This window comes from Squalius cephalus (assembly GCF_949319135.1).
Source record: "Squalius cephalus genome assembly, chromosome: 6".
Classification (NCBI taxonomy): domain Eukaryota; kingdom Metazoa; phylum Chordata; class Actinopteri; order Cypriniformes; family Leuciscidae; genus Squalius; species Squalius cephalus.
The window spans coordinates 42,891,495-42,908,047 of record NC_137127.1 but is presented as its reverse complement, the minus strand read 5'-3'; the positions used below and the strand labels follow the sequence as shown (position 1 = coordinate 42,908,047).

General features: G+C 37.4%; 1 protein-coding gene across 8 annotated transcripts in view; it reads left to right on the top strand.

Moving 5' to 3' along the window:
* The window catches only part of aplp2 (amyloid beta (A4) precursor-like protein 2), an 82,489-nt gene that overhangs the window by 43,421 nt on the left and 22,515 nt on the right, over positions 1-16,553 (top strand). For 4 of the 8 annotated variants that reach the window (XM_079873660.1, XM_079873661.1, XM_079873659.1 and 1 more), the window contains exons 4-10: positions 6,639-6,751; positions 9,010-9,251; positions 11,152-11,357; positions 12,662-12,829; positions 15,914-16,044; positions 16,195-16,269; positions 16,353-16,511. In XM_079873660.1, coding sequence (XP_079729786.1) covers positions 6,639-6,751; positions 9,010-9,251; positions 11,152-11,357; positions 12,662-12,829; positions 15,914-16,044; positions 16,195-16,269; positions 16,353-16,511 — 1,094 coding nt within the window. The remainder of the gene's footprint in view (positions 1-6,638; positions 6,752-9,009; positions 9,252-11,151; positions 11,358-12,661; positions 12,830-15,913; positions 16,045-16,194; positions 16,270-16,352; positions 16,512-16,553) is intronic. The other 4 variants (XM_079873665.1, XM_079873663.1, XM_079873664.1 and 1 more) reach the window with 1 other exon arrangement.

The window sequence follows — 16,553 nt, the reverse complement described above, 5'->3', positions numbered from 1 at the left end:
TTTTCCTCTTTAGGCGCATTTGTAACCTTGAATTGATGTCGGCACATCAGCGAAGACACACTCGTGTTCGGTCTCACCTTGTGTTATCACCTCTACACTCCCTCTGGGGTTTTACCACTGTTATTAATGAGGAGATTTCATTGTGATTCAGCAACATTCTGGCCTCTGGAGTTTAATTAGGGAGAGTGATTTGTTTTGGTAGTGTAATGCAGTGAAATGGGCAGCTCATCTGTGTCTCTATCTTTCACCGCAGTGGAAACCTCAGAGAAATCTGAGGATATGCTTGGGCTTGATCTTTGAGGATTATATTGTCTTTGTACTCTCAAATAGTTGCATCCCTTTCAAAAGTTTCTCTGCATGCTCTTAATGGAATATTTTACCCCCAAAAGAAATTGGCTCACACTTTAGATTAATGTCCAACTATAAACTATGACTTTTGCCTCAATAAAATCCTAATGACTGCTTATTAATAGTTAGTAAGGTAGTTGTTAAGTTTAGGTATTGAGTAAGATTAAGGGATGTAGAATATGGTCATGCAGAATTAGGCATTAATGTGTGCTTTATAAGTACTAATAAACAGACAATATCCTAGTAACATGCATGCTAACAAGCAACTAGTTATTAGTGAGAATTGGACCCAAAACTAAAGTGTTATTGAGAAATGTCATCATTTACTCACCCTCATGTCATTTCAAACTTGTATAATGTAAGAAAGTATTTCGCAAAATGTTCATACCACTGTTTTCTATACAATGGAAGCATATAGTAGTCAGGGAATCCAAGTTTTAAAAGAACTATGTATAAGTAGTCCTGCACTATATTAGAAAATTTATATTCTTCAAATTCAGAATTGACAGTCTTCAAAATTGACAGTCTTCAAAGCCATTCGATAGCATTGTCTGAGTGACTGATAATGTTCAACTCTCCCAATGTATACAAATCTCATAATCACATGCACATTTTTAAACTTAGCGTGACCATTGGATCTCGCTGTTCTCAGATCCATTTGCGTTGAAGTTAAAGTGTAAGTGGTATCGTATGGAAAAGAGCAGCGTGAGCATTATTCAAAACTTCTCTTTTTATGTTTTACAAAAGTTTTATTGGTTTGGAATGACAGAAGAGTGCAAACTACTTTAAATGGATTGCCTGGTTCAGCCAAAACATTGTTATTTACTCACCCTCATGTCGTTCTAGATCCATAAGACTTCAAAAGACAAATGATATTTTAATGAAATCTGAAAGAAACATTGATCAACGCACATACATAAAGCGCATCAATCATAGTAAAGCGGTCATGTTTTACAATGTCTTTATAAACTTTTTTTGAAGCATCAATATTTTGGTGGATGGGACAGAAATCTCAGGTTTCAATAAAAATATCTTCATTTGTGCTACGAAGATGAACAAACGCTTCTGGGTTTGTAATGACATGAGTGAGTAAATGTTGACTGAGTTTGGCTGAACTGTCCTTTTAAAGGTTTTTTTAGTCTGTGTTTCCTTGATCTTTTTAGTTTGTTTCCTCAAACAAAACATAATGAGGTATATGACCTCAGTAATCACATCCGCGAGTGAAATTTCCAGAGTTTTCAGAGCCGTTCTGTTCGACTGAGAGCAGAGCTCATGTTTGACCATTAGCTCTTCACTTTCAAGCACCGGATTGATTCATTTCAGCCGAGGTTAACTCCTAATGGGCAGTCAGCAGACGTTTTCCAGTATTTTGTTTGGGTTTGTTTAGTTGCTGAGCGTTTCACTCTTTAGCCTTAATAGTCCTGAATGATACAAATACAAGGTAGTGCTGAGATAAACAGCTCTTTAGCAGGGAGGATTGTGCTACATCAACAGCTCCACAGAAACATCAGCAGTGTTCAGCTCTCTGAAGGTTAAACTGGTTCATTTGATGCTAGTGTTTCTCAGACACAAATGCGGGCAGATTCCATCCTGGCCGAAGCGTCTAGTCGATACAACTGGAGATAAAATGGAAAGAAGACGGGGAAATCGTTTTTAGAGAGATAATACTGCATTTAATGTGTAATAGTCATAAATCTTTGATGTGGGTCTGGGACAGAGCACAGAAACTGGGCTATAAACTATGAAGTTGAAAGCAGCTGGCCTCAATCCTTTTGTGTCGTTCCTCTTTATAGCATTTTTTTCCTCCCTTTGTCTCTTTCTTATCAACTATAATACGCTTCTTTTCCAGCCTTTGTTGGATCATCTAAGAGCTTTTTGATCATGTCGTGAGCCTGCAGTTTAGTCAAATTTATGCACAGTTGTTGAGTATAAAATGGAAAATCAGGGATTACATGGGCGCACAAATGAGTCATTCCACGTGCCGTCCTGCTTTTTGGCATTTGAAAGCTTTTTTTCATATTCTTTTCATCAATCAATCTTTTTTGTGTCTGACCCAAATAAATGAAATTATGATTTCAAAGGAATTGTTTATCCAACAATGAATTTTTTTTGTTGTTCATCATCATTGTTTCAAACTAGAATGCTGTTATTTTGTCCATGGAGCTTAAACGGATCATTTTGTTGAATATGCCAAAATGTGCAGTATAGAAAGAGCAGTTTTTATCCGTGGTCTCCTTCTTGACACATTTATTCAAAATGCCAAAAAGTTTTAAACTAAAGTCAAAAGTTGTTTTTTCCCCACAATAAGATTTTCCATATAACAATATGTTTGTTTCAGAAATAACTGGATGGAACTTGCTGAAATCTCAAACATAGTGAGGTCAACAATGTATTGTTGTCTACAGCAAAAATAAAAAAACATGCACAATATATGCAATATAATATGTAGTAAAACTATCTTTACATCTATAATTACTAGGGCTATAAAAAAGAATCGCATCTAACACAAAAGTTGATATATATATATATATATATATATATATATATATATATATATATATATATATATATATATACACACACACACACTCATATATGTATGTGTATGTATATGTGTATATATGTATATATATGTGTATATATGTATATATGTACATGCATACATGCATACATGCATACATACACACACATATACACATACATACACACACACACACACACACACACACACACACACACACACACACACACACACACACACACACACATATGTATCTATGTATATGTATGTATCTATACATATGTATATGTATGTATCTATGTATCTATATGTATGTATCTAATGTATATGTATGTATCTATATGTATCTATAATGTGTATGTATATATATATATATATATATATATATATATATATATATATATATATATATATATATATATATATATATATATATATATATATATATATATATATATATATATATATATATACACATGTATACACATATACATACACGTGCATACATGTGTGTATGTATATATGTATGTATGTGTATATGCATAGTATTTTGTAAAAATGTGTATTTCCCATTTCCTCTCTGGTAGTTTTATTAGAGGCAGAATGCTGCACTTCTCTGCCTCACTGCCTCGCTCTTCACATGATATCAGTGCGATACCTCGTTTATTGCAGTCGAGCAGCCCTACCGACGCTGTCAGGACTTATTTTCTGCTTTTTCTACTGCAGCTGTAAAAAAAATAATGTAATTCCTGAATCACCCACACGGTTTTTCAGCAGAGCAGATTGTGTTGTGAACATTCCGGGTTCAATACAAGTTAAGCTTTATCGACGGCATCTGTGACATGCTGTCGATTGCCACAGACATTTTTTTGACTCACCCCTCAGCTTGTAAAAACAAGCAGAAATCGTTTACAATAATGCACTTACAATGGAAACCTATTAGACAAGGCATAAAGTGCGCTTTTGAATACATAACACTTACTGTAGATGTGCTAGCATGAGACTACTGTGATCACCTCATCTGTTCTAACAGACTCCTGTCATTACACTTAAAGCCAGTATACCTTATGCGCAAGGGACATTGGAAAGGAAGTTATGTTCTGTGATGATCGACAGCTTGTTGTTTTGAATCTGTAACGAACCTCTACAGGTCTCAGTGGCAAGAGCAGGTATTTAAACAGTGCAGAGTTTGATAATTAGGTTAATGTGAATAAGATGCTGTTTTCAGTTATGTAAGGACTTTAGTCGATTCGGCCCCTGATTTTTTGCATGTTTGAGTTTTATATACGGTGTGGAGAGGCTTTGGTTTGAACAACTGTGTTCTCTTCTCTTCTATTTCCAGTTCTTTCCTCCAAACCCTCTCATTTTCCAAAACACTGGCCTTTTCTTTCTCTCCTGTCCGCACTTCCTCTGCTCTCTGGTTTCAGGCTGATTTGGCCCTAGGCCTGTTTTGTGGTAAAGGCTAAATGAGCAGTTTGTGGACAGTCACAATCCTCTTCTATTGTGAACAGACTTCTGGTCATTAAACGATTCAGTCTCTCTCTCTCTGTCGTTCAGGCTCAGAGGTTGGATTGGCCTCCCAGCTGTCCTGAAATCAGCTCTGTAATAACTCTCCTGCATATGGCACACAATCCCATGCTGGCCTGTCTGATGGCATCTGAGCTCCTCAGCTGTCACTCACTTGCTCACACGCTCCCTTTCCTGTTTAATTTATGCATTAACTCTTGTTTAGTGCAAATTGATTTCCTTAAAGGCACAGTTCTCCCAAAAATCAATCCTAAAGAATCAAAATAAGATCGAAAAATATCTTACATTAAAAAATTCAGGACCGATTTGTCATAAGTGATTTTACTAACTGTCTTCATTTGATGTGATTATACAATAACATATAGGTTAATTCAATTTAAAAAAATCAAAACTAAGACTGTAAAATAATAAACTTTAGGTGTAGTTTCTCATGTGTCAGTAGGCGCATTTCCATTACAGATTTGCGGAAAACTTTTGCAATTTCTTTCTAAATGTCGACAAAAAACTATTGCGAAATGACGCCGTTTCCATTAACCGATGTTATGCGACTAAAACTTCATTTTTTCCTCTCGCGATAAGTAAAGTCATTCCAAAAAGCATGGCAACGGACGTTGGTAGGTTTATGTATGTCCCAGCCACTGCACTAGCCATTATTATTAATCGAAGGAGATGTATGTGTGTTTTCCAAGCATTAATGGTAAGGAAAGCCCCTTATACTTGTGAGCGGCACATATGAGGTGTTTCTCACTCATTTCTGCTCCGAGGTCTTGATTGTGGCATTTTTTTGAGGTTTAGAATCCATTATTCCTGTCATTCTTTTGTCTTTTATGAATTTAATAAAGAACTCTTGTCTCGTATTCTGTCCAAACACACCACGTCATCTACGTCAGGTGACCTGTAAATGTGCAAAAACTGTTTCCATTGCAGTTTTGCGAAATATTTCTTTTTCAAATTGCCCGAAAAACCACCTCATGTGAGCGTAAAATTTCTTTTGCGATAAATGGGAGTTTTTGCGAAATTGACGTGTTTCCATTGGGCGTATTTTCAATGCGCAATTTCAATTTGTGCAATTTGAAGGGTAATGGAAAAACGGCTAGTGTTGATTATTGTAATATTGACAAACTCAATTGATATTTTTTCTTTCACTGGCCAAAATTTCTGTGCATTCCTACTAGGGCTGCACGGTTCATTGAAATAAAACCAAAATTGTTATATAGCCTAGTGCGATTTATCAAATCACAAAGGCTGCAATTTAATGAAATAAATATATGCGCTGCGAGTTTCAGAGTGAAGCGCAGGACTGTGTTCTTTTACACGTGAGCAGTTTTTTAGGGTCTCAGAGCTTCTCGGTTCACAGTAAATGCTGCTATGAACTCCATCTCTGCGTCTGCTCTGAGTTTGGGTCGCGTCAACGTGTGTTTGCGAGCTCAACATGCGCCATTCATCTTTCCATACTTGTAATGAGAAGCACTTATCAAAAAAAGAGAAGATTTAAGGACTCCCGGTGGTTTTCCACAAAAATAAAAGTTTGATGGTTTAACATTTAAAAATGAAGAAATTTAGACAGTTGTTTAAATTGTGCAACCCTGCAAACAAGCACAGATAACTCTGGATTTTTTTTTCTTTCACATTTTAAATCTCAATAGCAGTTTTTATTAGAATAATCGCAATTAGATTTTTCCCACTTAAACACGCAGCACTAATTCCTACATGCATATTAATTACATATACAGTGTTAGTTTTTCTGCACCCCCAATCTGACATTGTTCAGAGAAATAGGTAGTCCCACCCAAAACTCACACCATTGGTTGAGCCAGTATTAATATGTCACATCGCTCGAACAATCAGAAGCAACACACTGTTCACACTCCCCAGGAATGTTAAACTTGATATGAGCAAGAATTACACCGTTCTCTTTAAATAACGCGGCGAGACTTCCTGCTGCTATTTGCTCTCTCTCTGCTGTGGATGCATGTGCACGCCAGATCTTTGTTCTGTCTTTTGGTGCTGACCAGATGTCTGTTCAGATGCCACTTGCCCTAGTTGTAAAATGCTCATTATAGAATGCAAAAGACCATGTGTTGATGAATTATTGAGCTGTGTTGTTATTTGCTGTCCCGAATTTGCAATTCTGTTTTGTTAGTGGGTGTTAGATGTTTTCTGTTTGCGTTGTACCAGCTGCATGATGTTAAAGCCTCAGCCTTGCCAATAATCTGTGTGCTGTGTGTTTTTATGTTTTCAGTTGGGGAATTCGTGAGTGATGTCCTCCTGGTGCCAGACAAATGTAAATTCTTCCACAAGGAGCGTATGGACATGTGCGTGAGTCATCAGCAGTGGCACGGTGTGGCCAAAGAGGTAACACATCATTTCCAGCTCCACAGACATACACCGCTTATCACATAATACATGTACTCAACAAGATATGTGTCTGTCTGCAATAAACGTGAAGATGCTATGCAAAGCAACAGAATTGTTGGCAATGAACATGTTTGAAATTTGATATACAGCTTTTTGAAGTTAGCTTTGGGACTAATGAGATTCGACATGCGTAAGAAATATTTAAGACGCGGAAGGAGCCGTGTCAGTTTGAAATTGGAATTCGGTAAATTGAATTGCTGAAAGCACAGTGACAATCGCCTCACTGAAATTTTAAGTGGTCGTTGGATGTTGTTGCTACAACTCTCAACTTTTGGTCACAGTGACAAAACTAGGGCCCAGTAAAAGACGCTTTGTTTTTTCCAAAATAATATTTCATTCAAATTTTCTGAATTCTGGTTTAATGGTTTAAGTAAATTTAGTTATCAATAACATGTCTAATTAATTGAAATCATGAAATTTATAATCAAATTCATGCTAATAAATGTAACAATTTATTAAAGTTTTAACAAAAAAAAGTATATTTTTAGGGTCTTATGAAATTAGTTTTATTTTTTCCTAAATTAATTTTTTATTTTTTATCCCATTCCATATTAATGGTTTAATAAAATTTGGATAATCAAAACACGTCTAATCAATTAAATTCATAAAACTTAACTAACAGTTTAATCATTTATTAAAATGTTTATTAGACAAAAGTGCTGCATTCATTCACACAGACACGCAGAACATGCAGAATTCATATTTAAATAGCAGACTTTTCACTCTTTTATATTCACAAACACTGGTCTATATCATGATCTGTTTATTTTTCAGCCCTACTTTTGATTTATTCATCCAAAATTAGCCAAATTCCGTGACATTCCGCGCTATACTGTAAACTCCATTTTCATGACTGAATTCCAAGATTCCAAGATTCCATCCATGTTTTCCACATTGCTGAAATCAAAGGGCCATACAGAACATTTTTTACAGAACATTTCTTTTTCTACATCTAATGCTCATTTAAAATTTGATGGATTTTCAGTTGTAGACTCGAGTGTCACGTTCTTATTCTCTCCCGAGGTTGCGTTGTTTGGATGTTTTTGATGTGTCGTTAATGTTAAAAAACAATCTTTGCATAATAAGGAGACATTTTGAGACGCATATACTACTGATCAAAAATTTGGGTTCAATAAGATTTCTCAATCATTTTGAAAGAAGTCTCCCTCACCAAGCTTGCATTTATTTAATCAAAAATACTATTTGAATATATTTAAAAATGTAATTTAATTCATGTGATGCAAAGCTGAATTTTCAGCATCATTACTCCAGTCTTCAGTGTCACACTGAAATTATTCTAATATCCTGATTAGATGCTCAAGAAACATTTCTGATTATTGTCAGCGTTGAAAACAGTTGTGCTTGCTTTTATTTGAAATAGATGTTTTTAGTAACAATAAAAAGGCTTTACTAGCACAAATTGAATGCATTCTGGCTGAATAATAGAACTGATTTCTTACTGACCCCAAACTTTTAAACAGTAGTACATCATTCTTCCTAGAAATTCAATTTAAAAATAGTTTATATATTTAATAGTCATCTGGTAATACCTTTTTTTTTGTGTGTGGATAATCTTGAGAATAAATACTTTGCAAATGAATTACACTTCGTCTCATTTTATTTATTATTTTTTCATTTTAACTTTGATTCATTTTGATGGGTGAAACCAAAAGATACGATTCATAACAACTGAATAAATCTGACATCAGCTTAACTTTGAGGATCTTGTCGTTCTCGTGTGCAAATAATAAAAGAATTCACAAAACAAAATCACCTGCAGGTGACACATTTCTACCATCATACCGCCTACTCCTTGTGAAAACTATAGCAATGTTTAGGCATCTCACAGCTGTGTTTTTGACCATCGCAGATAGATATTGTCTTCGCTATCTTCTTCTCGAATGAATTTGGGTGCAGAATGCTGTAAACTTGGTGTACAGAACCAAATTTAGCCTCAGTGTGTACGTGGTCATTTCTTTTCATACTGTAACTCACTCCAAGCTGCCGTCTTTCATTCTCTGTGTGTGCATTCTGAAAGCATCTCCGTGCGCTGACTCCACTGATCCCGGGACAGACATTTAAGAGATCTGCTGAATTTCTTCGGGCTGTTCTTACACAGCAGACTGGCCTTTCAAACCACATTTGCTCTAATTGAATTGGATTTCTTGACTCTCTCTGTGTCTCTCTCCATCTAGGCCTGTTCTAAGGGAAACATGGTCCTGCACAGCTACGGCATGCTGCTTCCCTGTGGCATCGATAAGTTCCACGGCACTGAGTACGTCTGCTGCCCGTCTACTCGTCCCGAGGAGCCCGTACCTCCTGCTTCACCCTCAAAAGAGCTTGATGATGAGGATGAAGATGATGAGAATGAGGAGGTGGAGGAGCCAGTCATTGAGGATGAGGATGAAGATGAAGATGATGAAGCAGTAGAGGAGAGGTAATGTGGTGTTAGTTGGCATGCATGTGGTCCTTCTCAAACTTCTCGAGTTTGGTTTCTTAGTCCGATGTTAGTTTGTGGTTTCTGAGTTAAAGAATATTAATTTAGGCTACCTTTTATTTATCACAATTTACCTTGCACTATCAACAAAACAATATTATAATACTTCTGTCGAATTCGGGTGGCCCGAGCAACGGCGTTATATGTCGGCGCTGCCCACGAGGCTATCAGCGCCAACAAATCATCATTTAACAAAGTCTCAGACGTGGAGGTCCAATTTAAGATTGGTGTTAAACACCGGCTCATTCACAAAACATCACTTTTCTTTTGTCAATTATTTGCGTATCCAAATATCTGAAATATGCACAGCCTCACTGAGCGCCTCAGAGCAAACGCCCCTGGCACACTTATCAAAGGATGATGTATCAGAATGACTGTCTGTGACCTGTCGTGTCTTATCATTTGAGAAGCAGTAGCTGAAAAATTGTATGTGTGACAGCATACGCCGTGTGTGCGTTTGTGTAGGATAAATTAGGTTGACCATCTGGATATTTTCGAGTGCCATGCCTTTGACCTCTGACAGCTGTTTGACTCACTTCCATAAATCATAAAACTTCCAACCTGTTCTCCTCCCCTCCCTCTGTTTCCTATGTTCTCCTTCTCTCTCATCACACTGTGCTTCTGTCAGTTCTTTGTCATGCCTCCTCATTCTTTTTTCCAGATTTTTCTGTGGATAGAACATTTTTACTGTCATTGATGTACTATTATAGTTTTTGTAAATAATTTGAATTCGATTTTTTCTATTATATTTTCTATACATGTGTGTATGTATGTATGTAAAAAAAAAAAATCTTTTTTTTTTTTCAGTGCGTAATATAGTTAAGTCGAAAGTGCACGATAAGTTATTGTCTCCTAAAAGAAAGAAATGACTCTGAACCGCCTAAACAAATCATTTGTATTTCGAATCCCTCTGCGTGACACTTCTACGTATAATAGAGGCACTTTCAATTTAAAGTTTTAGCAATTGTTTGTGTTTTTGTAATTTGTATGATTTAAATGATTTAATTATTAAAAATATGTATACATATTTTTTGTTTATTTAGTTTTAGGCTAACACTTTACAATAAGGGTTCATTTATTAAAATTAGTTAACTACATTAGTTAAGGTGAATTAAAAATTAGCAATACTTCTACAGCATTTATTAGTCTTAGTTTGTGTAATATCTACGTTTACTACCATGTTGTTAAGAAAAAAAGTTGTATTAGTATATATTAGTTGATGTTCTGTGAACTAACATGAGCATGCACTTTTTTTTTAATTAACTAACATTAACAAAGGATAATAAATGCTATTAAAATGTATTGCTCATTATTAACTTATGTTTGTTAATGCATTAATTAATGTTACTAAATGAGACCTTATTGTAAAGTGTTAACAGCTTGGGTTACATGTAAGTACTTTCAGCACTAAATGGAAATGAGAAATGTTTCCTTGGCAACTAGCTGAAATAAGTCTAATTCTTTTTTCTTTTCGTGTTTTTTTTTTTTCCAGATAATATTCTTTTTTTTTTTTTCAAGTAATGAAAGTATTTTTTTGTGGTTTAAGTTCTAGTGAACAATAATAACCCTGTCATTTAATCACTCTCAGTTCTTTCCAACCCTGCATGACTTTCCAGTGGATCACGGCCTAAATTGTGAAAAATATTCAAGTTGCTCATAAAAACACATTGGCAGTTTAAAGAGCTTCAATATAGTTACTTTATTTAAAAGGTTGTTTTGGCAGTTATACTATTTTAAATGAGGAGTAGGACGTGGTTTGTGGTGCTGCTCCTATTTAAATTTTAAAAAAAGATTTAACATTCACTCAATCACGTTCATTGTCTTTTTATCTCGTTTTTAGCGAGCCTGTTGCCAACGAGCCGCCCACTCAGGAGGACCCCGCTGAAGAAGAGGAGGAGCAGGAGGATGACGGAGATGAGGAGAATTACCACTACGTGTACGAGGATGAAGAGGAGGACCGAGACAGTGAGGAAAAGGAGGAGAAGAAAGAGAAAGCTGTGGTCCCAGAGAGCCAGGATGCTGACAAAACTCAGCAGGAAGTGGAAGGTCAGTAACACTCGGTTTCCTTTATTTATTTCCTGACTGCCACAATGCGTCCAATTACAGCAGCTCATTTGATGCATATCTCTGGTCCTGTTCACTATAGAGGCTTACAGTTATTTTTATTTTTTTTATGTTATATCTGAAGTTGATTATACACTTTATTGTTTGCCATTGTCTGTACACCCTATATAGCGCAACAGTCGGGTTCCAGAAGTAAAAAATCGAATTTGTTTTCTCCATAAAGACTTATTTTTAACAATAATGTATAAAGTTTGCAAGATTAAGAAAATATATATTACACTGTTAAAGCCACACGTCAGACACACACTTTTTTTTAATCTGCATGCTATAGCCTGAATGACATTACTCAGAATCCTGATAAAGATGAATGCACCAATCAGAGAAGTCGCTGTTACCATGGAAACAAAATTATGGTAGGGGTCAGCAGCGCCCACTGGTCATGAAACATGTAATCAATTGAATTTCCCTACGCTCTCAAACTTGTTATACATTTGCATGTAACTGAATATTTTGCAGTGAAGTTCATTGATTTTATACTAAAGGGCTGTTCATGCAAGTTTATAAAAATATAACTATAAAGTTTTAATAATTATTCTAGTTATTTAAGGAAAGCGAAGTCCACACCATAGCAATAACAGAGCTAACAAAGTTATATTGCTATAACAGTATAACAACACTGACGAACAATATAATTTTTTGACAGCCAATCAGAATCCACATGACTTCAAAGAGCTTGAGCGTTTAACAGTCATAACTGCAGTCAGCTTATAATAAACAGGAGGTTATTGTCCATTGGTATGGACGCTAATGTAGTTATCGTAATAGTTCTCTATGGAGAAAGTAAAAAGGAAATATACGTCTGGACCCAAGACTGCTGAAAAAGTGTGCGGCCACTATTGTGGTCCAACATGTTACTGGATCAACATCTTTGTTGATCCTGGAGCAACATTCCAATCAACCAATCAGATTTGAGGGACAAGTTTACAGTTGATGCCAAATTTAGGCTTACAACCAGGGTTAAGTGCTTCTACATCAGTGTTATTCACCCATCATTCCCCTCTGATTTTAGGCAGAAGTTATCGGTGCGTTTAGGTTTATGATTAGGGATAGGGTTAGGACTGAATTTTCAGACAGGAATGTTGCTCCAGGATCAACAAAATATGTATCTAGGAACATGTCTCGGCAAAATCACGGTGTCCCCCTGTTGCGCTCTATAGTGCAAGGGCATTACTGATTGCTGCCCCTGGTGGCTGGAGGCTCTAACTGCGCCTCCCCTCCTGTGTTAGCTGTGTGTTCTCTGGAGGCGGAGACCGGCCCCTGCCGCGCCTCTAAGCCTCGCTGGCACTTCGACATACAGCAGAGGAAGTGTGTGCGCTTCATCTACGGAGGCTGTGCCGGCAACCGCAACAATTTCGACTCGGAGGAATACTGCATGGCCGTGTGCAAACGTTTGAGTAAGTCACACTCGTCATCAAGGACTCCGCCCCCTTCCGCTCCACCCTGCTCCTTCTCCTTGCTTTCTCTCACAATACTAACACCGTGTTAGTGTACCTAAACAGCCTGCTTTAAACTGTTTTAAATGCAGCCTTTGAAAACGGATGTTTGAGACTTAAAATTCTGATTGGATGAGCTGCAGTCAGTCATTATAAATGCTCACTGTACGTTCTATATCAATGCAATTTTCTGTGTTGCTTTACAACCGTGAACACTTTGCAGGCTAATTAACGAACAATTCATTTTAATTCTTTAATTATTATTATTTAATAATAATCATTATTATTAATTTTCAGGATTAATATTTTTGTTGCATTTTGTTAAAGCAAAACATCACCTGAGGCCAATCTGTTAATCAGTTAATCTGATCTAATTAAGTCTAATATGTCTAATAATTCTTTTTCCTGTTAATTCTGCTTGTGCAGTGCTGTGTCCCATCCCTTTTTACGCCGTCTTTGCTTTTGTTTGTGTCTTTTTTTTATTACTAATCTGCCAATGTATTTGATTTGTGTAGGAGTAGAAACCATCATCCATGTGTTCTTGTGGCAACATGAACTGATGGATTTAATATGATCTTTTTTTATCATGGTAACCTTCATGATTCAAGGTTTCTCCTGTCCTCTTTTTAGTATAGATGCTGTAGACTGCTTCTTCTAATCAATATGCATGTCTGATGTTGCCTTTTGTGCACAGCCTTATGGGAAGTCAAGTCGGCCTTGTCATCTGTATACTAAGGAAAACTGATTTTAGCTCGTATCTTGATCATAGCGTGCTGAGTTGTGCAGTAACTATTAAGATAAATGCTAAGGGGGAGCAGTTCTGTCAGAAGAGCGCTTTTCAGAGGACAGGATGAAAGGAATGGGAAATGAAGGACTGTCTGGTTCTCTCAGAATCAGGGGAATTACAGAGCTATCTCCAGAGTCATAGCTCTCTGTGGGAAGCTTATTCTCCCCTGGTTTGATCTTAGTGGTCTCCGTTTTGTTGGCTGCTCCTCCTTTGCTTCCTTTGGACCTATCTGTTGATCTGTCTATCTGTCTGTTTCTGTCTGTAAATGTGTTTTAAAAAATTGGTCTCTATAGCTCTTTTCCAAAAGATAGTGAGCTCCCTAAAGGCCCCGATATACTCATGGCGAAGTTCTTTTTCGTTCTTCGCTTTCACAATCAGAATCAGAAAGAGCTTTATTGCCAGGTTTGTTTGCACATACGAGGAATTTGTTTTGGTGGCAGAAGCTTTCACTGTACAAACAGAATGACAGTGACAGGACATGTATAATAAAAATAAAAAAATAGAATAAGTAAATGGGAAATAATATAAAAAAAGGGGGTAAAAAGAAGTTTGAAATACGTGAGAAGTGGTGTCCTGTTAGCAAACATCCCATATAGATGAATATGTAAATATGTGCTGCACGCTTTCCTTTCAGTAAAAATAAACACAACAAAAATGATAGTGATGAGAAAACGGTAAAGAAAGCATCTTTCATAGTGATGTTTCCTGATCATCCTTGTCGTGTTTTATTCTGAGATAACCGGCTGGATGTACATTATCCCGCTTATTACACGGCTACTTGACACATAAGTAAATAAGTAGACACGAAATATTGATCTGAGTCAAAATAATATTTTATTAGGTCTTTAAACGCAAAGCCTGCGTGGAGAGAGCAGTTGCTAGCACAGCAAGTTCAAACTAGACGGACATTAAAGGGATACTGTATACAGTCATACCACTTATTACACAGCATTTCGACACATAATAATGGGGATATTAACACGTAATTATGGGGATAAGAAATATTGATTTGAGATGAAACTGTTGGATTATAAGATAACAAACGGGTGCGATTTTAAAACGGTGTACAAAACAATAGTCACAAAATTGAGTCCACGATACCTGATGACATAATTAAATAACTTAACGCAAAATATTGTTTTAACTGAGTTTTAATATTTCATTTGCTCACCAAACGCAAAACTCCCACGAAGAAAAAACTTTCCTAGCAAGCGTATAGCGCAGCTGACTTCAGTTACCCGGATGAGCCTGTGTCATCTGTCTTTAGCGGTTGTTATCGGGGAATAACACACCGCTGTATGGCGCGATTGACCAATCAGAATCAAGTATTCCACAGAGCCATGTAATAACATTGATTAACAACCTCGTAGCTCACTAGCCTGGTAATACTAAACTCTGCTACTTCGCTTTGCTTCGTAGACAGAGTCTGGAAGGGCATAATTGAAAAGCGTTTTCTTTCTCGTGGGGGGGGGGGGTGCTTGTCTGAAGTTTAAAATCATTAGTTATGACGTGTGTTATGCGCATGCTCAGCCGCATCGAACTTCCACTGTAAACGCATGTATGATGCGAAAACAAAACCATCGAGCGAAATACCGGAGTGAACATGGCTGTGAACGACTTTTGCAGATTATGTGAAGTAAATCTACGCATCCACGGTACAATCAGCGTCTACGTCACGGCTCTCAGCCCGCCCTCTGTTCGTTGATTGGCCGGCTGTTTTGAGGCCGGAGGAAAACTGGGAAAATGGTCGCTATCTCAGACTGAGTACAGAAGCGAACTGAAATTGAGCGGAAGTACGAAGTCTGACGTAGTCAGGCTAGTAGCTCACAGTAGGTCTGTCTTTAAAGATTTACAAGTTATTGTTCGAAATCAATTCCCTATGGATAAAAAGGATGGGAATGTTGCACTATTAAGTATGATGTTGCTGAGCTTACAGCTTCTTACGGCAATAAACTCACAATACATGCCTCACAAAAATTGGATATAAAAAGTTTATGGATACTTTTCATTACTGAATAAGTACATTTTAACAGACATTTCCCTCAACTCTGAAACTTTTCTCTGAGCTTGTCGCAGTGCATTACAGGATTGCCATTTTCCCAAAGTAATCATGCATTCCTGCCTTACGTTTTGTAGGTATGAGCAACAGCCTACGTTTCTGCTGTGTACCCGTGTTGCCTAAAAATGCTGCCTAGCAAGTGTTTTTGAAGAGGGCTTATATGCGCACTATTTACAAACTCTCTCTTTCTTCTCCTCAGTGCCGCCCACTCCTCAACCCACAGATGATGTGGATGTGTACTTCGAGACCCCAGCAGATGATAAAGAGCACAGCCGTTTCCAGAAGGCCAAGGAGCAACTCGAGATCAGACACCGCAACCGCATGGAGAGGGTGAGTGAGAGGTCACATTTACATTTAGATAAGAGAGTTGCCATGTGACTTCCCCAGCTGTTATAGAGTTGTTTCTGTTTGGCCCTTGAGGTCCAGCCCTTATTTGTGTCACCAGAGCCCCAAGTTTTTTGTATATGTTGCTCCCATCAGGTGAGGAAGGAGTGGGAGGAGGCTGAGAGCCAGGCCAGGAACCTGCCCAAAGCTGAGAGACAGACACTGATCCAGGTAAACCTCAGCTTCCATTCCAGAGGACATCTCGTACAAGATGTGACTGTTTATTTATGGGTTTTTTATTATTCTCTCTGCAGCACTTCCAGGCTATGGTGGAGTCCCTGGAGGAGGAGGCAGCCAGTGAGAAACAGCAGCTGGTGGAGACTCACCTTGCCCGGGTAGAGGCAATGCTGAACGATCGGCGCCGTCTTGCTCTGGAGAACTACCTCGCCGCCCTGCAGGCCGATCCACCCAGGGTGAGACAACAAACAATGACCTTTTGCCCCGTTTACAAATGT